The following is a 26794-nucleotide window of genomic DNA, read 5'->3' as shown; positions in this document are numbered from 1 at the left end:
GTCGGAACAGTGTGAAGCAGATCAGACTCAGAGCAGCATGAAGCAGATCAGATTCAGAGCAATGTGAAGCAGACCGGGATCAGAGCAGTGTGAAACAGATCAGACTCAGAGCAATGTGAAGTAGATCAGACTCAGAGCAGTGTGAAGCAGACCAGGATCAGAGCAGTGTGAAGCAGACCAGGATCAGAGCAGTGTGAAGCAGACCGGGATCAGAGCAGTGTGAAACAGATCAGACTCAGAGCAATGTGAAGTAGATCAGACTCAGAGCAATGTGAAGCAGACCAGGATCAGAGCAGTGTGAAGCAAACCGGGGTCGGAACAGTGTGAAGCAGATCAGACTCAGAGCAACATGAAGCAGATCAGATTCAGAGCAATGTGAAGCAGACCAGGATCAGGGCAATGCGAAACAGATCAGACTCAGAGCAATGTGAAGTAGATCAGACTCAGAGCAGTGTGAAGCAGACCAGGATCAGAGCAGTGTGAAGCAGACCAGGATCAGAGCAGTGTGAAGCAAACCGGGATCAGAGCAGTGTGAAGCAGACCGAAATCAGAGCAGTGTGAAGCAGACCGGGATCAGACCGAGATTGGAGCAGTGTGAAACAGATCAGGATCACAGAAATGTGAAGCAGACCGGGATCGGAGCAGTGGAAAGCAGATTGGGATCGGAGCAGTGTGAAACAGATCAGGATCACAGAAGTGTGAAACAGATCGGGATTGGAGCAGTGTGAAACATATCAGGATCACAGAAGTGCGAAACAGATTGGGATCGGAGCAGTGTGAAGCAGACCAGGATCACAGAAGTGTGAAACAGACTGGAACGGAGCAGTGTGAAATAGATCGGGATCACAGAAGTATGAAATAGACCGGGATCGGAGCAGTGTGAAGCAGACCGGGAATCACAGAAGTGTGAAGCAGACTGGGATCTGAGCAGTGTGAAGCAGACCGGGACCGGAGCAGTGTGAAACAGATCGGGAATCACAGAAGTGTGAAGCAGACCAGGATCGGAGCAGTGTGAAACAGATCGGGATCACAGAAGTGTGAAACAGATTGGGATCGGAGCAGTGTGAAGCAGACCGGGATCACAGAAGTGTGCAGCAGATTGGGATCGGAGCAGTGTGAAGCAGACCGGGATAAGAGCAGTGTGAAACAAATCAGGATCACAGAAGTGTGAAACAGATTGGGATCACAGAAGTGTGAAACAGATTGGGATCACAGAAGTGTGAAGCAGACCGGGAGCAGAGCAGTGTGAAGCAGACTGGAACGGAGCAGTGTGAAGCAGACTGGAACGGAGCAGTGTGAAGCAGACTGGAACGGAGCAGTGTGAAGCAGACTGGAATGGAGCAGTGTGAAGCAGACCGGGATCGGAGCAGTGTGAAACAGACTGGATCGGAGCAGTGTGAAGCAGACTGGAATGGAGCAGTGTGAAGCAGACCGGGATCGGAGCAGTGTGAAGCAGACTGGAATGGAGCAGTGTGAAGCAGACTGGAACGGAGCAGTGTGAAGCAGACTGGAACAGAGCAGTGTGAAGCAGACTGGAACGGAGCAGTGTGAAGCAGACTGGAATGGAGCAGTGTGAAGCAGACCGGGATCGGAGCAGTGTGAAACAGACTGGATCGGAGCAGTGTGAAGCAGACTGGAACAGAGCAGTGTGAAGCAGACCGGGATCGGAGCAGTGTGAAATAGATCAGGATCACAGAAGTGTGAAATAGACCGGGATCGGAGCAGTGTGAAGCAGATCGGGATCGGAGCAGTGTGAAGCAGACTGGATCGGAGCAGTGTGAAGCAGACTGGATCGGAGCAGTGTGAAGCAGACTGGGATCGGAGCAGTGTGAAATAGATCGGGATCACAGAAGTGTGAAGCAGACCGGGATCGGAGCAGTGTGAAGCAGACCGGGATCACAGAAGTGTGCAACAGATTGGGATCGGAGCAGTGTGAAGCAGACCGGGATCAGAGCAGTGTGAAACAGATCGGGATCACAGAAGTGTGAAACAGATTGGGAACGGAGCAGTGTGAAGCAGACCGGGATCAGAGCAGTGTGAAACAGATCAGGATCACAGAAGTGTGAAACAGATTGGGATCACAGAAGTGTGAAGCAGACCGGGAGCAGAGCAGTGTGAAGCAGACCGGGATCACAGAAGTGTGAAACAGATCGGGATCACAGAGGTGTGAAGCAGACTGGAATGGAGCAGTGTGAAGCAGACTGGAACGGAGCAGTGTGAAGCAGATTGGAACGGAGCAGTGTGAAGCAGACTGGAATGGAGCAGTGTGAAGCAGACTGGAACGGAGCAGTGTGAAGCAGACTGGAACGGAGCAGTGTGAAGCAGACTGGATCGGAGCAGTGTGAAGCAGACCGGGATTGGAGCAGTGTGAAGCAGACTGGGATCGGAGCAGTGTGAAACAGACTGGAACGGAGCAGTGTGAAGCAGACCGGGATCGGAACAGTGTGAAGCAGACCGGGATCGGAGCAGTGTGAAGCAGACTGGAACGGAGCAGTGTGAAGCAGACTGGAACGGAGCAGTGTGAAGCAGACTGGAACGGAGCAGTGTGAAGCAGACCGGGATCGGAGCAGTGTGAAGCAGACCGGGATCGGAGCAGTATGAAGCAGACTGGATCGGAGCAGTGTGAAGCAGACAGGGATCGGAGCAGTGTGAAGCAGACTGGATCGGAGCAGTGTGAAGCAGACCGGGATCGGAGCAGTATGAAGCAGACTGGATCGGAGCAGTGTGAAGCAGACTGGGATCGGAGCAGTGTGAAGCAGACTGGATCGGAGCAGTGTGAAGCAGACTGGAACGGGGCAGTGTGAAGCAGACTGGAACGGAGCAGTGTGAAGCAGACTGGGATCGGAGCAGTGTGAAGCAGACTGGATCGGAGCAGTGTGAAGCAGACAGGGATCAGAGCAGTGTGAAGCAGACTGGGATCGGAGCAGTGTGAAGCAGACTGGGATCGGAGCAGTGTGAAGCAGACTGGGATCGGAGCAGTGTGAAGCAGACTGGAACGGAGCAGTGTGAAGCAGACTGGGATTGGAGCAGTGTAATGCAGACCAGAATCACTATTATGCAGGTCAGGAGCAGTGTGAGCTGCTGATTGTTGATTGGGGTAGTCTTCTTTTAAGTAATAAGTTTAATAGTCTAATAAATAGAGGCAAGGCATGGCAGCTCAGACTATTGAGGTACACATCCTACTCCACGTGGAAACTTTGAGCAGCAACTAGTGTCACTATGGTGCATCCGCAAGGCTGAGAGTTTTGTGTATAGTACGTTTCTAGATGTGGTCACCCTGCAGCTTAAGAGTATGCAGGCAGAGAGGGAATATATGACCACCAAGCAGTCAAGAAAAACCGGGCAGCTAGTGCAAGAGTCCTCTGAGTGCATCTCACTCTCCAGCCAGTATTCTGTTCTGAATATTGGCAAGACCGATGGTTCCTCTAGGGTGTGCAGCCAGAGTCTAGACCATGGCACCAAGGCTGGCTCAGCTATACAGGGGGGCAGGAGAAGTATTGGGAAACAGTAATAATAGGGGATTCTGTAATTAGGGGAACAGATAGACATGTCAGCAGCTGCAGACCTGAATCCAGGATGGTATGTTGCCTCCCTGGTGACAGGGTCATGGATGTCATGGAGCAGCTGCAGAGCAGTCTGAGGGAGGAGGGTGAACAGCCAGCGGTCATGGACCATTCAGTACCAACAATATAGGTAAAAAGAGGGATGAGGTCCTGCAGGCAGTGTTTAGGAAGCCAGGAAACAAACTAGCAAGCAGGACCTTAAAGCTAGTAATCTCCAGCTTGCTCCGAGTACCATGCGCAAGTGAAAATAGAAACAGGAGGATCGAGCAGATGAATGTGTGACTGGAGAGATGGTGCAGGAGGGAGGGCTTCAGATTCCTAGGATTGGTTCTGCGGGAGGTGGGACCTATACAGGCCAGATGGGTTGCACATCAATAGAGCTTGGACCAATGTCCTTGTGGGACGATTTGCTCGTGGGGAGAGTTTAAACTAACTTGCCAGGGCTATGGGAACTAGGAGGTAATATTAGATTGGAAAATTGCAAATTTTACACCTTTATTCGAAAAAAAGGTGTAAGGATAAGCCCAGGAACCTCAGGCCAGTCAGTTTAACCTCGGTGGTGCGAAAGCTTTTAGAAATGATAATTTGGGACAAAATTAATAGTCACTTGGACAAATGTGCATTAATTAAGGAAAGCCAGCATGGATTTGTTAAAGGCAAATCACGTTTAAATAACTTGCTTGACTTTTTTGATGAGGTAACAGAGAAGGATGATGAGGGTAATGTGATTGCTGTGGTGTACATGGACTTCCAAAAGGAATTTGATAAAGTGCCACATAGCAGTCTTGTCAGCAGAGTTAGAGCCCATGGAATAAAAAGGATAGTAGCAGCATGGATATAAAGTTGGCTGAGTGACAAGAAACAGAAAGTAGTTGTGAACGGCTGTTTATCAGACTGGGGGAAGGTATATAGTGGGGTTCGCCTGGGGTTGGTATGGGACCCCTGCTTTTCTTGATATATATTAATGACCTAGACATAAGTGTATAGGGCACAATTTCAAAATTTGCGATGTCACAAAACTTGGATGTATTGTGATCTGTGAGGTAGCTAGTGATAAACTTCAAGAACACAGAGCCAGGCTGGTGGAATGGGCGAACAAGTGGCACATAAAATTTAATGCAGAAAGAGTGAAGTGATTCATTATGGTAGGAAGAATGAGGAGAGGCAATATAGATTAAAGGGTACAATACTAAAGGGGATGCAGGAGCAGAGGGACCTGGGGGTATATGTGCACAAATCATTGAAGGTTGCAGGGCAGGTTGTGAAAGCGATTAATAAAGCATAAGGGATCCGGAGCTTTATAAATAGGGAGTTATGATAAACACTGGAAGGATGTTAAGGCATTAGAGAGGGTGCAGAAAAGATTCACAAGAATGGCTCCAGGGATGAGGAACTTCAGTGACATGGATAGATTGGGGAAGCTGGGTCTGTTCTCCTTGGAGAAGAGAAAATTAAGAGGCGATTTGATAGAGGTGTTCAAAATCATGAAGGGTCTGGACAGAATAGATAAGGAGAAACTCTTCCCATTAACGAAAGGTTCCAGAACCAGAGGACACTGATTTAAGGTGATTGGCAAAAGAAGCAACAGTGACATGAGGAAAACTCTTTTACGCAGCAAGTGGTTAGGATCTGGAATGCACTGCCTAGAGTGTGGTGGGGGCAGATTCAATCAAGGCTTTCAAAAGAGAACTGTATAATTATCTGGAGACAAAATTTGCAGGGCTATGGGGAAAAGGCAGGGGAGTGGGACTGAATCGCTCTTACAGAGAGCTGGCACAGACATGACGGCGTGAATGGCCTCCTTCTGTACGTAACCATTTAATGTTTCTATGATTATATGAATTCATTTTGCACCATACTCCTCCAGCAGGCTAACTGTGGAATACTGTAGTCCATCAGTCTGGTCTGTAGTTTAGTCTTAGAGTTTAGACACTGTGCATTGTGCACTGTACCAGCCAGCTCTCTAATACAAAGATTCAAAAATTAAATAATCTGACATTAGTTTGTGATCAATAGTTTACACTTTAAAAATAAGAGTAACATTTGTGTGCAGTTCAACAACTATCACTCGTACTTTAACATTACAAATTAGGTGGGATAAAAAGAAAAACCATAAATGTCAGAAACCTGAAATAAATAGAAAGTACTGATAATTCACAGGAGGCTGGTCAGTGCCTGAAACAGGAAGGTAGGTTAAGACAACAAGGGAGATCTGATCAGCTGCATTGAATGTGCAAGTGTAGAACCAGCATCCTGAGTCCTGTTGCTACAGTAATACAAATTTGAGCCTAACCACCAGCTCCAATTAGACATGCTGCATTGCTGTCCTCTGGAGAAGGTTTCTTGGAGTACCAAACAGGGAGAACCCACCAACACCAGCGCCCACCCCCCCCCCCCCCCGCCCCCCCACACCGTACACAACTAATCCTTGCAACCTCCTCATACAGTGCAGCCCGCCTGGACAGAAGAAACAAAGGGGTGCATGTACACATGAGCGAAAGCAAAAGTTGCACACATCTATATTTGGATCAATGTAATTTCTAATCAATAAGATAGATCTTGGATATTCAACACCACATAGCATCTAGCACATAGCAATTCAACAAAGGTTAAATATAAGCAAGCCTGACTACATTCTGTTGTTTCAATATTTAAAAAGTTCTAATTTTAAAGCATACCAAACTTGTCAAATTATACAAATCTATATCTAAATATATTTATCTATTGCTGCTGTTACGGTGAGAAAGGAGTCTAGGGATCCTCTCAGCCTTCACCTAGTCTTCCCGTAACAGGGTTTAATTTTTAAAACGCTGTGTTTTTAGCTCCCGCTTGGTGAATCCTTGTTCACTACTTTCCGATTATAAGGCAAAGAAACCAGCACAAACAGGTTTTCTTAGGTTTAAATAAAAGTTGAAATTTATTAAACTTGAACTTAAGCTCTAATTCGGTTAATGCCTACGGATATACGATGCACCCACGCTAGCATGCATTTGCGATACACACATGTAAATAGAGACAGAAAAGAGCAGAAGAAAAATAAAATGGAAAAGTTTGAGGCAATATTGGAAGAGTTTTTGTTAAGGTTCTTCGAGCTCACTGTAGAGTCCTTGATTGTAGGTAGATCTTGCTTATCGTTGGGTCCCAGTATTCTTCTTAAACCTTGTTCACTGTAGGAGACTTTTCCCTCTTGGGGTTCATGTGTCTTCAGTGGATTCAGAGGCTTGTGAGAAAGAGATGGGAGCAGCCAGGAGAAATCTTCTCAGTCCAGGAGCAAACAGCCTTTCAGTTCAAAAACTCTGTGGCTAATTGAAAAGACACTGGAACAGCCAGTTAGTCATGTGACCAGCTGGTGTAACCAGTCCTAGATTGTATCTGGAATGCTCCTCTTACACACAATACCTGGTGAGCAAGGTCCATTGTGGGTTGAATGTGTCAGGGAATGGTCATTTGTCCTTCCAAGCACTGTCTGTTAAAATGCAAATGTCATTTCCAGCGACAAGTCATTTCCTCGCTCCAGCAACAATTTAAAATCAAAGGTCATGACAAAATTAATGTGCCTCATTCTTGGCAGGTGGGGGTCTAGCATGACACTGAATAAAATTAAGATGCAAAATTAATATATTACATTTATTTATTTTATTACATTATTTCTTCAACATTCAGGAAGAGTGACAGAGCCAATTTTAGTGAGCTCATCACAAAACGTTATCATCTTTACAGCTGGAAAAGCAACTGGTTCAGAAACCAGAATGTAAAGAAAATTATATCACTTGGACAAAGGAAGTTCATTGATATAAATGCCCCTAGAAATGTCTCTGTAACCCCTTTAACACCAGGGACAAGATTTAATCTATGTGCACGGGCAGATAGTTGTAGCAGTTGGTGAGTCAGAGCTCAAGCGGATGGTTCTGATCTCCTAAGAGCTAAGAGCTAACTTTGCACCTCAAGTGCACTTTGGGTGAACAATCAGAAAATTGCCGCTCATGTCTTTGAAAAATAATTTTCTCTGCTAGGTATTGTCATGAAAACCACTGTTGTAGATCGAATAACTTTAATTGTATTCTTACCTGAACCATAAAACGTCCTTGATGGTTTTTAAAAATTCTGTAAGTGTATATTGTTCTTTTAAAGCTAAAAGAGAAAGGTAATGTCTGAGTATCATTGCACCATATTGATTAATAATCTGCACAATAAGCTCCATTACAAGACTAGTGTTGGGTGAATTGTATCACATGTCCAGAGATATCCTTTTGCATCTGGAAATTGTATCAGGTCATTAACATTACAGTGCAGAAATTGTTGCCCAAGACTCTGCTGCAAAAGCAAAGTTCCACCAAACATAAGCGGATGTGGGAGATAGGGTGGCAAAACCATTTCCCTTACCCTACACCTGCATCTAGTCAGTGTCCACACCAGTAATAGAACCTCGCTATTTTTACTTTTATAAGTGCATGGTAACGTTCTGTCATGTAAATTTAGAGTTGAGACCCACCTGACTCAAGAATGAGTTGGAATGAGATTTTGTCATCTAGGCAGTGTCACGTCTTTGCTTCAGTATCAAGTGAGGTCTTAACTCCATACTTGGTCACATTTGCACTATAACTTCAGTGAAACCACTGTGTCCCAACTTTATAGTTACACTTTAAATGTAGCCTACAATTCCTGAACCTCTGGTATCTGATAAACATCTTGCAGCCATTGTTAATTCTCACCTGACTACAGCCTTAAACCATTCACACAAGCCTAATAATGAGTGCATGTTTTGGGTTTTTTCAGACCAACAGACTTCCTTCCCCAAATATATGCAACCTTCACCATTATCTCATGCAAATTTACACTTCCACACAAAAGAATTTTCAACTAAACAACATTAGCAATAATTGCAACAAAATTTATTTGGAATTCCATAATTTCAAAAAGAAGAATAGTTGATCGAAATGAGTATGATTATTTATTATTCTTTGAAAGCAGTTTGATATAATTCACTGTATTATCAACTCTCTATCACCCAAATATCTTGCCATATTGAGTGAATTTATGACAAAGTAAAATAAATCCTAGAGGAAACGCGAAGTAGTAACATTGGGCTGGATGTTATGGGCCTCCTTGAGGTGAGGTTGGAGGCCGGGGGTCCCATAGAATCGCGATGGGTGGTGGGGGCAGAGGGCCCATCGCCAAGCGATCTTCCCGGGGGTGTAGGAGGCCATTGAAGGCTTTCCTGCCCAGAGGCCAATTGAAGACCTTAAATGGCCTATTATGGCCACTTTAGGGCCTCTTCCCTCTGCTATTGGAATCTAAACAGCAGCAGGGGGTGCCTCTGCAACGTGGGGATGATGCCATGTAAAACGAGGCGCCCTCTCTGCGGGCTTAGGTGGGGGGATTGGGTGGTCCTTCTTCCATAGGCAATCTGTGGCCCAAAGAGAGCCCCAGCCAGGAAACAATGCACCTCCTAGGACTCCTGCCCCCTCGGCTTTAAAACCGCCCCCCAACTCCCCTCACTGGGGCCTTCTGGACTGTCCCCGGCAACCCTGCCTCATTTACCCGAGTTCCGGGTCTCCGGCGCTGGGCCTGGATCCAAGGCCTCTGCAATACCAGCAGTGACTACGGCTTCCAGTGGAGCTGCTGATACTACTGAGCCGCCAGCCCTGTGATTGGCCTGCAGCTCTCGGAGGCAGGATCCCCATCTTTAAAGGGCTGGAGATCCCAGCGTGGGACACTTAACCTTCAAACAAGATTGCTCTGCGGGCTAAGCATGAAAAGGCCACGCCGGGAACCCCATCTCCTCCACAAATTCCAGCCCATTAATTCTAATTAATAGATTTGTTGTGCAACTAATATACAAGTAATTAAAAAGTGATAGTAACTGAGACATACAAAGCAGAAATGTCTCAGGTTTGATTCTCAATACTGAATTAGCTGATCTCAGCTAGGGTGTTGGTATGGGTATAATCGAAAGAGAGAGGGAAAATTGTTCAATGTTCTCATTCCTGATCACTATCTAATGTGTGGATATACATTAGTTGAGGACAAATGAGGGTTTGCCACAGTTGTCTGTAACCTTTGGAACTTCACAGCCATCAGATGCTTTGCTGAAAGACATGTTTGACTTTATTTTTAACATTCAGTAAAAATTAGACTGTAAACAAAACTACATTTTTATCACACCAGTACTTACTAGACACTGAGGCATAAAGCATTAGGGATTGTTTCACTTTCTCGGACTAAGTAACTTCCATCATCCCCCTTTGCTGCAAATAAAACTTCACAAGCCCTTTTGCTGATGTTTCCATGAAAATACGGGAGCGATGTTATATCAGACATTTAATTTGGCTTTTATCTCATGTCTTCTTTCCAATTCACATTTGAAATCTTGTTTCTTTGTCTTGAGAGCTCAGTATTAACTGTTGAATAAAAAAGAATAAGATTCTGTTCTTGGTAAAAAGCAAAATGCAAGACTACTAATTACGCTAGTTCTGGGGATTCAGTACAAAGATTGAGTATGGATAAAACCACCGGATGAAATGCAGAAAACAGGAGGTACTGGTTAGAGGGGTAAAGTCAAGGTAGGGAGAAATACTGAGTGGGATGCCCCAGGGCTCAGTGTTGGAACTACTTCAGAGAGTGACTGTCACTTGGGAGTAGTCTTCTGGGCAGAGTTGTTAATTGTGTGATTATATGCATGTGAAGGGAGTTAATTGGGATTTTAGTTGACCACTTAAAAGCAGACACTCGCAGGGACTGAGAAAAGGATTTGTGCGAAGAGTTACATGTTTGTAATCCTTTTACTCAGCACAATAAATGTAAAACTGAATAAATATAGGCTCCAGCCTTATCCTTCTATAACAAGCTTTCTGGAATTTAATATGGTAGCAGAGAATGGTTGCCTAAAGCTGAAGGTTGGAACACAGGAAATTTTTTTTAGACAGAAAACTAAAGACTCAAGGGCTATCGTGAAAAATATGGCAGAAAGCAAGTGCAAATTGTCAGGGTATGATTAATCGCCAGTGTTTCGGAGACTGGACCATATGAACCAGTGGAAGAATGAAGTAGATATGTGGTCATGGGTTACATCTCTACCAAAGGGGAAACAAGGTATGGCCTTGGCATTGTCACTTCCTACCAAAAGTAAAATCAGAAGTAAAGTGTTTTATAGGAATTTAGGAAGATAGGAACAGGAGTAGGCCATTCAGCCCTTCGAGCCTGTCCCGCCATTCAATGAGATCATGGCTGATCCACGGCCTAACTCCATATCCTTCGGCCCATATCCCTTAATATCTTTGCTGAACAAAAATCTATCTATCTCAGATTTAAAATTAACAACTGTTCTAGCTTCAACTGCTGTTTGTGGGAGAGAATTCCAGACCTCTACCACCCTTTGCGTGAAGAAGTGCTTCCTAACATCTCTCCTGAACAGTCTGGCCCTAATTTTTAGACTATGCTCCCTAGTTTTAGAATCTCCAACCAGTGGAAATAGTTTATCTTTATCTAGCCTGTCTTTTCCTGAACTGGATGCTCGTCAGTTGGATACTGATGAAGGGTTGGATCTTCTGTTAGAATTCTTGGATGAAGTTTACAAGAAAGATGACCTATTGAATACGTATGTGGCATGGTCAGACTATGATAGATTTCAGAAAACAGATGGTTATTCAATGGAGGAATATATCATGGACTTTAACAGACTGTATAAAAGATTGAAGTAATTCAATTTGGAGATCCCTGGTTAAGTGCTAGCTTTTAAATTGCTAGATTGTGTTAGGGTGTTGTATATGGACAGGCTGCTGGTTCTAACTGGGGTTTGGTTCTTGGACAAAGACTCCCTGTTGGACAAAATGTCCACAGTCTTCAAAAAATTCCTGGGGAAACAGTCATTTCCCGCAGTCCTGGTAGAACAAGCGGGACACTCTGCGGTGACACAATGGAGGACTCAATGTTTAGAAATAGAGATGTTTAGAAAAGCGCCCCATCTACGGGTGGAGTGAAGAAACCTCATCGCTACAGGCCGGGTACAGTTGTTCGAGAAATCCGCCGATACCAGAAGTCTACCGAATTGCTTATCCGTAAGCTACCCTTCCAGCGTCCGGTGAGGGAAATTGCCCAGGACTTCAAAACTGACCTGAGGTTTCAGAGCGCTGCAATTGGAGCTTTGCAGGAAGCCAGTGAGGCCTATTTGGTTGGTCTGTTTGAGGACACCAACCTGTGTGCTATCTATGCCAAAAGAGTGACCATTATGCCCAAAGACATCCAGCTGGCACGACGGATCAGAGGGAATCATAGAGATTCAGAAATATTCCAGGTACTGGAAGCAGCCCTAAGTACAATGGAAGAATTAAAGACAGGAGGAATGAAGATGAAAGCACCTTTAGCAGGTCTGAATATTACAGTGGAAGACAGGGTTGGAACAGCAATCAAAGGTGAACAAATCCCAGGAATGCCCAAGAACAGTTAATAGGTGCTTCAGATGTGACTCAAAAGTATCATTAAGCAATGAACTGCCCTAAGCAGAGGGGCAGAGTCTTCAAAATAACACATGACGCAGAAAATTCTGAGAATGAAGAGGAAGATACTGATGGATCTGAACGAATTGTACTAGTCACAAGGAGTTTTAGTCCTGTGATGAATGTGTTGGTTGCAGATTCGTTCAACTGGATAGTGCTTGTACGTCGACCGTATGTGGAACTGATTGGTTACAGTGTTATCTGGATTCACTCAGTAGTGAGGATCGATGCAAGGTTAAGGAGTATAAAAGTACTACCAGCTTTAGGTTTGGTGATAACACATTGAAGTCACTGAACAGAGTAGTAATCCCAAGTAAAATAGCTGGGGTAAGCCATTTTTATCAGTACTGATGTAGCTTCCAGTGAGAGACCTTTACTCTTGAGTAAGCCTTCAATGAGAAAGGCACAGATGAAATTTGATATGGAGCATGATAAAGCAATTGTTTTTGAGAAGCCAGTGAATTTGCAATTTACCCAGTCAGGGCATTATTGCATCCCCTTAACAAAACCTGATATTTCTGGTCAGACTGTTAGAGAAGTGTTGATCGCATCAGGTGTTATGAATCAGAGCGATAAAAGGCAAATTGTCAAAGTTACACAGAATACTTGCTCACCCTTCTTGTCAGAGATTAAAAACCCTTCTAAAAGATGTAGGTGTGATTGATGGAGAGTATACGAGGATAATAGAAGAGATTAGTGAAAAGTGTAAGATTTGTAAAAAAATATCGAGGACACCATCACATCCTATTGTCAGCCTTGCATTGGCAAGTAATTTTAACGAGGTTGTTGCCATGGATTTAAAGGTATGGGACAAAGACAAGAATATTTTCATTCTACATTTTATAGACCTGGCAACTAGATTTAATCTTTCTACAATAATAAATAGTAAAGACAAAAGGGTGATTATAGAGAAAATTATGGAGAAATGGATAGGGACTGGGCTTGGGGCACCAGCTATATTTCTGACTGATATTGGAGGGGAATTTGCCAATAACGAGTTCAGGGATATGTGTGAAAACATGAACCTTATAGTTATGAAAACTGCAGCTGAAAGTCCTTTCAGTAATGGGCTTTGTGAATGGAATCAGGCTGTGGTTGATGAAATGTTAGATAAAATCTTGGCTGACCAGCCAAACTGCAAGTTGACAATTGCCCTGGCATGGGTAGTTCATCTGCAGAATTCACTTCAGATGGTTGGAGGATATAGTACCTATCAATTGGTCCATGGGCAAAATCCCAAATTGCCTTCTGTACTGTGTACCAGTCCTCCTACTCTAGAAGGTACTACAATTAGTTCCATCTTTTTTCTACACATTTGACTGCTTTACATGCAGGGAGACGAGCTTTCATCAAGGCTGAAGTATCGTATAAGGCCATCTGAGGCAGAATTTAGTTCAGGAGATTTGGTCTATTATAAAAGAGAGGGACATAGGGAATGGAAGGGCCCTGGTATGGTAATCGGTCAGGATGGTAAGACTGTAGGTATCAAGCATGGAAATCAAACTGTTCAGGTTCACTTTAATTGGGGTTGATTACAAAATCTCAGAATCTGAGCAGCCGATAGAGGGAACAGAGGCACCTTGTACCTCAAATACTCATGTGTTTTGTGATGAAGGTCCTAAGGCACAGATAGATCAAGAGTTGGATAGTAATGTAACTGATCATGACGCTCAGGAAAGAGCTATCGCATCCAAAGGTCAATTGCCTCGAGTAGGTACTCGCTTGACATATATTCCAGAGGGATCTGATAACTGGAGGGATGCAACAATTGTGGGGTGTGCAGGAAAATCTACAGGCAAGTTTAAATATTGGTTAAATGTTCAAGATGATGACCAAGAAGCCAGAACAATGGTCTGGCAGAATGGGGTGAAAGAGTGGAGGGTAAGAAAGCACAGTGCAAGTTTTGATAGTGGGTCAGGAAGTGACTCTTGTGTAAGGAAGCGATCACGTATGGAAGAAAAAGCCTCCAATAAAGTGCGAGGGAGATCTTCTGGCAGTAGTTCTGAAAGATATCAAGGTGCTAATAGAGGCTGTAGTTTGAACAGATTCCACAATGAAATGAAGGCTAGAGGGCAGAATCGGGATAGAACTAGAAGCAGAAGTCCTCATGATCGTGAAGTTTTAGTGCCTGCCAATAAACCTGAGAAACTAATAAGAGAAGCAAAACATAAGGAATTAGAGAGTTGGAGAGAGTTTGGAGTTTATTCTGAGGTACCAGATAGGGAACAGCCGGCCTTGTCACATAGATGGATTTGTACTGAAAAAGTCCTTCCGATGGAACTTGTAAGGCTACAGTGAGATTAGTTGCGAGGAGTTTTGAAGAGCGACTGGGTGATACCGATGTTAGAGTGGACTCTCCCATAGCTGGAAAAGTAATCTTGAAAATCATTTTGGCCCTTTTGGCCACATATTCGTGGGAGTGCCGATCCATTGACATAAAAGCTGCATTTCTGCAAGGTGATACTTTTCAGAGAGAAGTGTATCTGAAGTCACCTAATGAGGCAGCAGGTACAGAAGGAAAATTATGGAAACTGAACAAATGTGTCTATGGCCTTAATGATGCTTCCAGGATGTGGTATTTCTCAGTGAGATCAGTTTTGTTGAAAATTGGTTGCGTTTAACTAAAAGCAGATCCTGCGATGTTTAATTGGTATCATAAATGGAAACTTTCCGGCATCTTCATGATGCACGTTGATTTCTTATGGGGTGGCAGTGTGGATTTTGAGAAATATGTTATTAATAAGATTAAGGCAAAATTTAAGATTGGGATTCAGGCTTGTGGGGCCTTTAAATATATCAGTTTGGATATTAAGCCTGGAATAAGTCTGAATCAACAATCCTTATAGAGTCATACAGCACTGAAACAGGCCCTTCAGCCCACTGAGTCTGTGCTAACCATCAACCACCCATTTATACTAATCCTACATTAATCCCATATTCCCTACCACACCCCCTCCTACATTAATCCCATATTCCCTACCATTCTCCTAACTACACTATGGGCAATTTACAATGGCCAATTTACCTATCAACCTGAAAGTCTTTGGCGGTGGGAGGGAAACCCACGCGGTCACAGGGAGAATTTGCAAACTCCACACTGGCAGTACCCAGAACTGAACCCGGGTCGCTGGAGCTGTGAGGCTGTGGTGCTAACCACTGCACCACTGTGCTGCCCCATCCCGTGTTACTCCCATCCTGGTTAATTGTGTTAGGTCATCACAGAAAGATGATGATGTATCGAAAGCAGAGACTGAGCAATTGTGAAGCCTGGTGGGTCAATTAAACTGGCTGTGCTCTCAGACTAGCCCTGATGTTAGTTTTGATGTGCTGGAGTTAAGCACGATGATGAACCATCCAAAAGTTGAGAATGTTTTATTTGCTCTTAAAACATTTAAAAAAACTAAATCTGGAGTAATGTGTACTGAAGTTACCATCCTTAGGTGACCCAAAGAACATGAAGCTAATATTTAGTGATGCTTCACATGCTAATCTTGCTGATGGGTATTTGAGTGCAGCTGGCTTCATAATATTTCTGATGGATGAAAATGGGAAATGTTGTCCTTTAGCTTGGGAGGATAAGAAAATGAAACGGGTTGTTAAAAGCATGTTAGCTGCAGAAACATGGTCTTGTGGAGGCAGTGGACATGGGGTTCTATTTGTCGAATGTTTTGGGTGAAATTCTGAACAAGGGGCATACTGAAGATAGGATACTCATTGCATGTTATGTGAATAATCGTTCTTTGTGGGAAATTGTACACTCTACAAAAAGTGTGAGCGAGAAAAGGCTACGTATTGATCTTGCTGGATTGAAACAAATGCTGGAGAGAAAGGAGATTTCCAAACTTAAATTGGTAGATGCAAGTCATCAGCTATCCGATTGTTTCACAAAGAGAAATGTGAATGCAAACAGATTCTTGGTGCTGGATGAGGGGCATCTCACAATTAAAAAAAAAAAAATTTGTGCCCGATATGGAATTTAATTTTGATTTATTTTGAAATATTCTTTCAGCATGTTAATCTAAGTTGTATTGTAAAAAAAAAAGAGAATCTGTTAATTGTGTGATTATATGCAGGTGAAGGGAGTTAATTGGGGTTAAAGACCTGCTACCCGATCCGGACCCGACGACATGTGTCGGGTTCAGGTCGGGTCAGGCCAGATCTGACATGCCCTATCACCACCTCAGGTAAGTGACTCTAATGTTAAGTTACTTTCTGCACTTTAAAGGTGATTTTGTTACAGTTATTTTAAGCTTGTGCAGGTAAGGAACAAAGTGAAAAATGGAAGGTAGCTAACTGATGGTCGGGTGCGGGAAAAAATGGGAGGATTCAGGCTGGGTCGGGCTCAGGGTTGGATGGGGTTCTGTTGGGCTTGGGTCGGGTCTCATTTGCAGACCCGAGCAAACCTTAAATTGGGGTTTCAGTTGAGCACTTAAAAGCAGACTCTCACTGGCACTGGGAGAAGGATTTGTGTGAAGAGCTACATGTTTGCAATTTTTTTACTCTTCATAATAAATATAAAACTGAGTAAATATAGGCTCCAGCCTTATCCTTCTATAACAAGCTTTCCGGAGTTTAACAAAGTGGCGGAGGCAAAAACCCTGGAACTATTGAAGAAACAACTAGATACAACAATGGTTCTCAATGGATAATGAGTCATAGGAACATATGAACATAGGAGCAGGAGTAGGCCATTCAGCTCATCGAGCCTGCTCCACCATTCAATATGATCAAGGCTGATCATCCACTTCAATGCCTTTTTCCCACACTATCCTCATATCCCTTTGGTCATTGGTATTTAGAAATCTGTCAATCTCTGCTTGATTGACCTTTCTCATCCGTAGAAATTTTGAGGTTGTGGAAAAGGAACATGGCATATGAGATACCTGAGAAATAAGTCAAGATGAAAATGGGGAAGAATTAAAGATAGATAATTTGCTTTTATATTTCTGACATAAATCAATTTTACTTCTATGTAATTGTAGTAAACCTAGTGTAATAAGTTCACATTTGTTCTTTAGGCTGTTCCATCATTCTTTGCTGTTAACAGGGCATTGCTGGTGATCTATCCATAATCTCCCAGTCGGCTGCACACAAAACGCAAAAGGCAGGTCATTGATGCCAATTATGTCAACTTTGCCTGTGATAAAACTGGTCAGAATGCATGTGCACTCAGGTTTGCATCTCTGGCTGGCTTCCCACAGGTGCAGGGCATCAGCGACTGCACACGTGTGGTAATTCACACACACCCAGACCCACCAGGAATATTGGTAAACTGCAACAGGTTCCAGTCCATCAATGTAACCACAAGAAAAAGTGTATGCAGGTGGATGCCAGATTCCTGGGCAGCTACCGTAATGTTTTCATCCTGCTTCATGACATGCTTGAGCTAGGCTCCCAACACTCTCAGCAATTATGGACAGTGTGTGTAGAAAACCTGCCAGTACATTGCAGATTTTCTGCTGCTACTCAATAATTACCCTTTTTGTTGATAGTTCCCAGAGCAGAACTTGGAGAGAGCTGCACCTTCTGATGCAGACTTTCCACAGGTGTAACCACCACCAGTGCCTTCTCTTGTTCACTTGTGAACTGTGAGTCACCAGATGAAATCCCAACTAATGACCAGCAGGATCCGCTGAAGCATGAGTATCTGAGCTGGTGCATGGTAAGCATGAGTCTTGAGATGGTGCATCCTCAGAAGAAATCAGTTTCTCTGAGGATTCATCATCCGGGAGATTCAACAACTGTTACCATATGCGTGAATGTTGTAAATTATCATTATGTAGATGATTATATTCCATTCACTGTTGAAATCAAGACATGACTGAGTGTTCTATGACATGTGGGTCACTGATATTTAGGTATGGGGGAGGTCCCAATCTCTTCCTCTGATTGCCAGGGATGCCAAAATGCCAATGATCTCCAGCCCTTCCTACTTGTCAGCAGTCGACTAGGAAATCTGTGGAAAACCAACTCTGGTCCTCTCCCTCTCCTTTGTGTTCTGCGCTCTCTTCTGGAATGAGGGTAAAAACAAACCTATGAATGACTGTACTGTACTCAATGGATGCAGTGCATTGGTGAGGGTGACTATTTGTGAGGGGCATTAAGGATCAAGGTAGTGACAGTGGTGAATGTATAGATGGGGATCTGAGGAAGTGCATAGAGTATGCTTGCAAGATAAGTAGATGTTAGAAGTTATGTGATGGAGTAGGCTTGGCAACATAGAGTGAGGGGGTGGGGTTGATATGCACAGCAGGATGTAAGTAAATGTGCAACTGTTCTCACATTTCCTGACCTGGTTAAGTCTGAAGTAAGACCAAAGGGGCAACATTAGTAGATTTAGCATTAGAGTGCATTAATAAGCTTAGAATAAACACTGTAGTTGTGAGGGATCTGTTGAATGATGAGATATTTGACAATTATGCTGGGATTGTACAACTCAATATCTAATTGCCTCTACAGCCAGTGTAAACATGCTGTCCTTGCTTCACTAATCAAAGAGACAAGGGGAAGACTGGAGATGAGACAGGCAGCAGTAAACCATGGGGACTAGCAACTTCAAGGTTGGAGGATGAGATGACAGGAAGACATCTGTGGGGTAATGCAATCCAGTTTATTGATCAAGTAATAAACCTTGTAAGCGTCGGGGGTAGTGTGATCAATGAGTAATGACTATTGTATCCTATAAATGTGTGCTGTATCACTGTGAAGTTCTTTGGGTTACCAGAAGCTTCTCCCTTGCATACGCTTGAAATAAAGTCTTTAGTTGCTTTAATCCCATGGACTCGAGAGTGGTTAGATTTTTCCACAACAGTTTGACATAGTCAGCAGGATCCTTGGGGCTCGGTTGAACGAGTGAATCTGACTGGCCATTTTGAGGATCCGAACCAAAGAACAGGTCATTGGCAAACAGGATTAAGGATAATCCCAAGGCTTTTCATACATATATAAAGAGAAAGAGGGTAACTAGGGAAAGGGTTGGCCTGCTCAAGGACAGAGAAGGGAATCTATGTGTGGAGCCAGAGGAAATGGGCGAGGTACTAAATGAATACTCTGCATCAGTATTCACCAAAGAGAAGGACTTGGTGGATGATGAGCCTAGGGAAGGGAGTGTAGATAGTCTCAGTCATCTCATTATCAAAAAGGAGAAGGTGTTGGGTGTCTTGCAAAGCATTAAGGTAGATATGTCCCCAGGGCCTGATGGGATCTACGCCAGAATACTAAGGGAGGCAAGGGAAGAAATTGCTGGGGCCTTGACAGAAATCTTTGCATCCTCATTGGCTACAGGTGAGGTCCCAGAGGACTGGAGAATAGTCAATGTTGTTCTTTTGTTTAAGAAGGGTAGCAAGGATAATCCAGGAAATTATAGGCCGGTGAGCCTTACGTCAGTGGTAGGGAAATTATTAGAGAGGATTCTTCGGGACAGGATTTACTCCCATTTGGAAACAAACAAACTTATTAGCGAGAGGCAGCATGGTTTTGTGAAGGGGAGGTCGTGTCTCACTAATTTGATTGAGTTTTTTGAGGAAGTGACGAAGATGATTGATGAAGGAAGGGCAGTGGATGTTATCCATATGGACTTCAGTAAAGCCTTTGACAAGGTCCCTCATGGCAGACTGGTACAAAAGGTGAAGTCACATGGGATCAGTGGTGAGCTGGCAAGATGGGTACAGAACTGGCTCTGTCATAGAAGACAGAGGGTAGCAGTGGAAGGGTGCTTTTCTGAATGGAGGGAAGTGACTAGTGGTGTTCCGCAGGGATCAGTGCTGGGACCTTTGCTGTTTGTAGTATATAGAAATGATTTGGAGGAAAATGTAGCTGGTCTGATTAGTAAGTTTGCGGACGACACAAAGGTTGGTGGAGTTGCGGATAGTGATGAGGATTGTCAGAAGATACAGCAGGATATAGATCGGTTGGAGACTTGGGCGGAGAAATGGCAGATGGAGTTTAATCCGGACAAATGTGAGGTAATGCATTTTGGAAGATCTAATGCAGGTGGGAAGTATACAGTAAATGGCAGAACCCTTAGGAGTATTGACAGACAGAGAGATCTGGGCGTACAGGTCCACAGGTCACTGAAAGTGGCAACGCAGGTGGATAAGGTAGTCAAGAAGGCATACGGCATGCAAGCCTTCATCGGTCGGGGCATAGAGTATAAAAATTGGCAAGTCATGCTGCAGCTGTACAGAACTTTAGTGAGGCCACACTTAGAATATTGCGTGCAATTCTGGTCGCCACACTACCAGAAGGACGTGGAGGCTTTGGAGAGGGTACAGAGGAGGTTTACCAGGATGTTGCCTGGTCTGGAGGGCATTAGCTATGAGGAGAGGTTGGATAAACTCGGATTGTTTTCACTGGAACGACGGAGGTGGAGGGGTGACATGATAGAGGTTTACAAAGCTATGAGAGGCATGGACAGAGTGGATAGTCAGAAGCTTTTTCCCAGGGTGGAAGAGTCAGTTACTAGGGGACATAGGTTTAAGGTGAGAGGGACAAAGTTTAGAGGGGATGTGCGAGGCAAGTTCTTTACACAGAGGGTGGTGAGTGCCTGGAACTTGCTGCTGGGGGAGGTTGTGGAAGCAGGTACGATAGCGACGTTTAAGAGGCATCTTGACAAATACATGAATAGGATGGGAATAGAGGGATACGGTCCCCGGAAGTGCGGATGGTTTTCGCATAGGCAGGCATTTTGATCGGCGCAGGCTTGGAGGGTCAAATGGCCTGTTCCTGTGCTGTACTGTTCTTTGTTCTTTGTCTACAAGCAGAGTAACTAAAGATGGTGCAGTGCCAGGATCGCAGTTTCTTTGGTAAACAAGGAGGGAATATCATTCTTGGGGTAAACCAGGCAAAGTAATGAATGGCCGTATAGGAAACGGGAGGTCAGTTTCTGCAGGAAAGAAATAAGAGTGATCGGAAAGGAAACAAGATGTCCATTTCCCAGGTAGGAATGATCATAGGGTAACGAGAGGGACATACCCACACAAATAGTAATAATAGTCAGACTATAAAACATCAGCCGTGGCAAATAAGGATCCAGAGTGGGGACCCAAAGGGTCACTCACCGAATTTTTGGCTGCCAAAAATTCGAAGACTTTAAATAAAATGATCAGGAAGGTTGGGATCCCTTGTGGACCCTGGATAAGCATAAAGAATGGTGGAAAGAACAGACAAAAGGGAATAATTATATTATGCAAGTGCTATCTGACCATGTGTCAGTCTGGAAAGTCTCAATTAGCTGGGCTAACCTAGGAAAAGAGGTTACAAGTGTTAAAAGGGTGAGAGCCGGAGTGGGAAAGTGAGAGGTATTGGATTGAGGTAAGAGGGGCATCTTAAACAAGTTGCTTTAGTGAAATTTAAAGTGATTAAAAGCAAGTGTCTTTGTTTGAGTCTGTATGAATGTTGGAAGCTTCCCTGACTTTGTCCTTGTCTCTGTAGCTTGCGAACTGTAGAGCTAACCCTTTGTGGTTTGGCTTTAATGTTGAAAGTATGAGTTAATGACGTATTCTATTTTTGCACATGTATATTTCTTCATGTTTTGATTCTGAACTAGTTGAACATCTGTGTGTGAATTTAATGTAGATTTTTGGTACTTTGAAATCATAGCCCATTACAGGGATCACGATTTCTAAATGGTTTTGAAGTAAGGAACTGTGAATGTGATTGAGTGTGTTCATTTCAAGATTGCATACAGAAATGGGGCATAAAAACTGAATTACATTTTAATTTAAAGATGCTGGTGTACTGCTTTGCTCTGATTTTAAAGTTGGGCCAGAATTTTATGCCACCTCAGCAAGCCGAGGTGTGGGGGGGGGGGGGGGGGGGGGGGGGGGGGGGTGGCATAAAATTGAGTAGGAGGCTCCAGGAGGCCTTCCTGACCTGCTCCCGACTCCACCCCACTTTACGTCTGCCGGAGGGGTGGTGAGAAATGGGCCGTCCGCCACTCTTTCTGCCTACAGATCACTGACTCCTTTACGGTGGGTGAGTTCCACCTTGTGGGCAAGGCCCTCGTGGGGTATGTATTTAGCCCATGGTAGGATGGTTCATTACAACATCTTGGGAAGAATAGCCTGGGAAGCGATGCAAAGGGACCTAGTCACTACTATGAGGTTTATGGAGCAAGGCCATCAAGCAATCACAAGAGGCAAGGTGCAGGGAAACCTAGCCAAAGGAGTGGCTAGAGTGCTGGAGGACTCAGGCAGCAATCGAGCCAAGATGGCAAGAATGCAGTATAACTGGTGGGAAGTGGGAAGGATCGCTGCAGCCTTTGCGTCCATTGCGGTTCTGTTAGTCAGTCTCCGTATTTGTTGCTACCAGAGCTGATGGTATCCCAAGTGGTACACATGATAATGTTGGCCAACAAAGGGTACACCCCAGTATCCGCCGCAGTTGAAGGCCCTCTCCCAGGGAATACAAAACTCAGGAATATGAGGATTTTGCTATCTAATGGAATGATGGTTCTAGGCTGAGCCTAGGTCAAGAAGACTTCAGTGAAGCCATAAGAGAACTGTAGACTGGGAGATCTGAAGCCCATTGAACTCCAGTAGGATCCCTGGAGCAATTTGAGTAGAGGATCTTGGGAATGTCCGGCCTGTGCCTGACCAGGGGTCCAAAAGGAGGGATTGAAGTGACACCAAAGGGGCAACATTAGATTTAGAATTAGAATGTATTAATAAGCTTAGAATAAACACTGTAGTTATGAAGGATCCATTGAATGATGGGATACTTGACCATTATGCTGGGATTGTACAACTTAGTGCCTAATTGTCTCTACAGCCAGTGTAAACATGCTGTCCTTGTTTCACTAATCAAAGAGATAAGGGGAAGACTGGAGATGAGACATGCAGCAATAAACCATGGGGACTAGCAGCTTCAAGGTTGGGGGATGAGATAACAGGAAGACATCTGTAGGGTAATGCAATCCAGTTCATTGATAAAGTCGTAAACCTGGTATGCATCGGGGGTAGTGTGATCAATGAGTAATGACTATTGTATCCTATAAAATGTGTGCTCTAAACACTGCATCACTGAGAAGTTCTTTGGGTTACTAGAAGCTTCTCCCTTGCATATGCTTGAAATAAAATCTTTAGTTGCTTTAATCCCATGGACTCGAGGGTGGTTAGATTTTTCCACAACATGGTCATTAAAGTACTTCCTGTACTGAATCCAGGAGTGTGGCACAATGCCCCTGCTGCTGACCTCCTGGGCCACCTCCAACCACTCTTTCATGATGGCAACAGCAGGTTTCTTCCTCCTGCTGGAGAAAATGTATTTCTCACTGACTCCTCACTACAATGGCCAGTACATCAAGTGATGCATTGTTAAATCAAGGCACAGCACTTGACCTTACTGAATTCATGATTAAGCTTTTCCCTTTCCTTGTTCAGATTCCTGACTTCTCCAAATTCCATCTTTGTATTGACTTTTTAAATATTCCAGTTGAGATCACATTATGTGGATCCGCCCCATGTTTGTTGCCACACCTTGCATGCCAATACATGGTTCATAAAAATGCCACAGACAGATGCACTGTAGTTCTTCTGGACTTCCCATCTGATGTTGTATCCCTGCTCCAGATTATCCTTGGAGTTATTATTGGAACCATTGAGTCCTTTTGATGTTGAGGGAGATTGGCAACTAGCATGTCCTAATTGGGCTTCAAGATCTCGAGAGATGAGAAGTTAAGAAATCTTGGAAGAGGCCTACCATGAAGTCTGAGCCTGCCCCAGGATTCCTGTACATCTTCCAACTGAAGGTGATTCAGAGGCAGGCGACATTATCCAACAAGCCTTCCATTATGAAAATGGAGCTGGAGGCTGGAAATGCCCTTAGCTGCCTCATTGAAATAGGATTCTCAGGCCTGGTCTTTCCCCATTAAAGCCATGAAAAATCTGTAGCAATATCTCTGTCACCTTTTCTGGTCTTTCTGAGAATTCACCAGACACAAGGATCAGGAAAATCAGGCCTAATATATGGTAGCAAGAAGTGTGATAGGCTCATTACCATTTTTGTCACTGTGCCTGATGCAAAAAGAGGATTCAGGTTGGAAAGACCAGCACAATTGTTAAAAATATTTTAAAATTGATTTATATCATAGAATTGTAGAATTCACAGCACAAATGGAGGCCATTTGGTCCAAATATGCTGGTGCTAACTTTTCAAATAAAACTATCTAAACTAATCCTATTTCTCTGCTCTTTCCCCAATTCCTTTTGTATTCTTCTTTTCAAGTACTTATCCATCTTTTTTCGTCAGGGTTCTGAGAGGTTGGAAATTTTCACCCTGAGTTCATGCTCTTTTTCATGACTTCACCAACCAATGGAAACATTCTTTCCACTTACATGGTGACACTGAGATGAGATTCTGACCACATATCTGCTCCATCACCAAGACCACCTATTTCCACTTTTGTAACATCACCCGACTCTGCCTCTGTCTCAGATCTTCTGCTGCTGAAACCCACATCCATGCTTCTGTTCGCTCTAGACTTGACTATTCCAATGCTCTCGGTCAGCCTCCCAGCTTCCACCCTACCTAAACTTGAGCTTATCCTAAACTCTACTGCCCATATCCTAATTGGCACCAAGTCCAGTTCACCCATCACACCCTTGCTCGCTGACCTACAATGGCTTCTCGTCCAACAACACCTCAATTTTAGAATTCTTATTCATTTTTTTCAAATTCCTCCATGTCTTCGCCCCCTCAGTATCTCTTGAGCCTCCTACAGCCCTACACCCATTCAAGATCTCTGTGCTCCTCCAATTTTAGCCTTTCACATACCTTCAGCTGCCTAGACTCTTGTATTCCCTCCCTAAACCTCTCCACCTCTCTACCTGTCTCCTCTTTCAAGATGCTCCCTAAAACCTACCTCTTTGTCCAAGCTTTTGGTCAGCTGTCCTAATATCTCCTTATGTGACTTGGTGTCAAATTTTATTTGATAAGCACCTTGAACATTTCACTATGTTAAAGGTGCTATACAGATGAAAGTTATTTTGTTTGTTATCTTTGTAAGAAAATGTGATGTCTGTTGTAAGGTTCTAGATGCATCTAGCACCTCACAACAGGCATCACATCTAGTATGAATATATAAACTATACTGCACAATTCACAAGAGTAGTGCATCAATACTGCTCACACATTTTACTAAAATGACCTCTGTCTATAAATATAAATATAGTGGGAGGATTTGGTTCTGTGACAACTTGGTCTAGTTTCCAGTATGTGGCCAGATCAAATACTGACATCGCAGACGTGATACAATTACTGAATTATAGAAGTTTACACTATCCTTAGATATTTTGTATTCTGACTCCAAAAACAGCAACCACCTAGTGAATGTAAATCTAGCAATTTCACAGGAGGTCAGTATTTTCAAATAAGATCAGATTTTCAGTACATCATAACAATACTGTTTGTTTTTGTAGTTGCTTCCTCATTTTGGATTTATTTTTATATATAAAATTCACTAAAATATGGAAATTAAGAAATTTCATATATTACAGTTGTCAATCTGGTATGCAGTACCAAAGTATAATTTGTGTGTCCTCTTCCCTTCCTTGGTAATTACACTACATTTTCAAGACTCTGATGTGCACTTTGTTCTATTCTTCCTTGCTTCAGCCTGTCTGAGCTCTCTTGCTTCCGCTGACAGCTTTCAAGGTTTCTGTCCTGCTTATCACTCACTGTCCACGCTCTGTCTTGCTCACCTCTCTATCTTGTCTGTCATGCATACAAGCTGTTCACTTGATCACCATTTTAATTATCGCTCTCCCTCTTTTTGGAATTTCATATACAAAGTAAGAATCTGTGGGTACTGATCTATTTTATTTTATTTAGAGATACAGCACTGAAACAGGCCCTTCGGCCCACCGAGTATGTGCCGACCAACAACCACCCATTTATACTAACCCTACAGTAATCCCATATTCCCTATCACCTACCTACACTAGGGGCAATTTACAACGGCCAATTTACCTATCACCTGCAAGTCTTTGGCTGTGGGAGAAAAACGGAGCACCCGAGGAAAACCCACGCAGACACAGGGAGAACTTACAAACTCCACACAGGCAGTACCCAGAATTGAACCCAGGTCCCTGGAGCTGTGAGGCTGCAGTGCTAACCACTGCGCCACTGTGTCACCCCTGGACTGAGCAGTGGTAAACAACATACTTTTAGGAAGCTCAACCTGTTTGAATTTCAAAGCTGACAAGGGAGCACATGTTCAGAGTCGTGAAAGGCAGGTTTAGGGTTAGCATTCAGGTATTTACTGAAGGTAATAGCTTGAAAACATTGCAAGGAAGAATAGATGACCAAGAATAATCTTAAATAAAAATCTACATGCTGTCTTGTGATGATCATAGGGTTGGTATTCTGGAAGGATGGGCTTTTGGATTCAAAAATACAATGGTGCTTTCCCATGTCTGTTCAAGTCCTGCTCACAGTGGATCTGAGTGTCAAGCACAGTGCTTCAAACATTTGGTGAAGCAGCCTCCAGGGGCTGAATGACCTACTCCTGTTCCTAATGTTCTCATGTTCCTCTTCGTCTCAGCCTATGTAATGTTAAAAGTAACACCTGCATAAAATTTAAAGTAACTTTTTTTCAAATAGAAACCCTATTGTTTTCATCAAAAAATCCAGTCAGGAAGCAGCTCTTAAAAGGCTGTTGATGGGTATTAAAGGCAGTTGCTGTGATGCAACGAAACCCTTTGCTGGTACCTGGGGATGTTGAGGCAAGTGCACCCT

The 26794-nt window shown here is 43.7% G+C and overlaps 1 protein-coding gene across 2 annotated transcripts in view; it reads right to left on the bottom strand.

The window, feature by feature from the left end:
* The window catches only part of si:ch73-264p11.1 (uncharacterized protein LOC100000923 homolog), a 102083-nt gene that overhangs the window by 13102 nt on the left and 62187 nt on the right, over window positions 1–26794 (bottom strand). For both annotated transcript variants that reach the window (XM_068040879.1, XM_068040877.1), the window contains exons 2-3: window positions 9739–9964; window positions 7631–7694 (exon numbers count right to left, since the gene is read on the bottom strand). In XM_068040879.1, the coding sequence (XP_067896980.1) occupies window positions 7631–7694; window positions 9739–9884 (210 nt within the window). In that variant the 5' untranslated portion in view covers window positions 9885–9964. The remainder of the gene's footprint in view (window positions 1–7630; window positions 7695–9738; window positions 9965–26794) is intronic.

Source organism: Heterodontus francisci, chromosome 10 (genome assembly GCF_036365525.1).
Source record: "Heterodontus francisci isolate sHetFra1 chromosome 10, sHetFra1.hap1, whole genome shotgun sequence".
Lineage (NCBI taxonomy): Eukaryota > Metazoa > Chordata > Chondrichthyes > Heterodontiformes > Heterodontidae > Heterodontus > Heterodontus francisci.
Note: the sequence above shows the minus strand (reverse complement) of the source record. Positions and strands in the feature narration are given on the sequence as shown.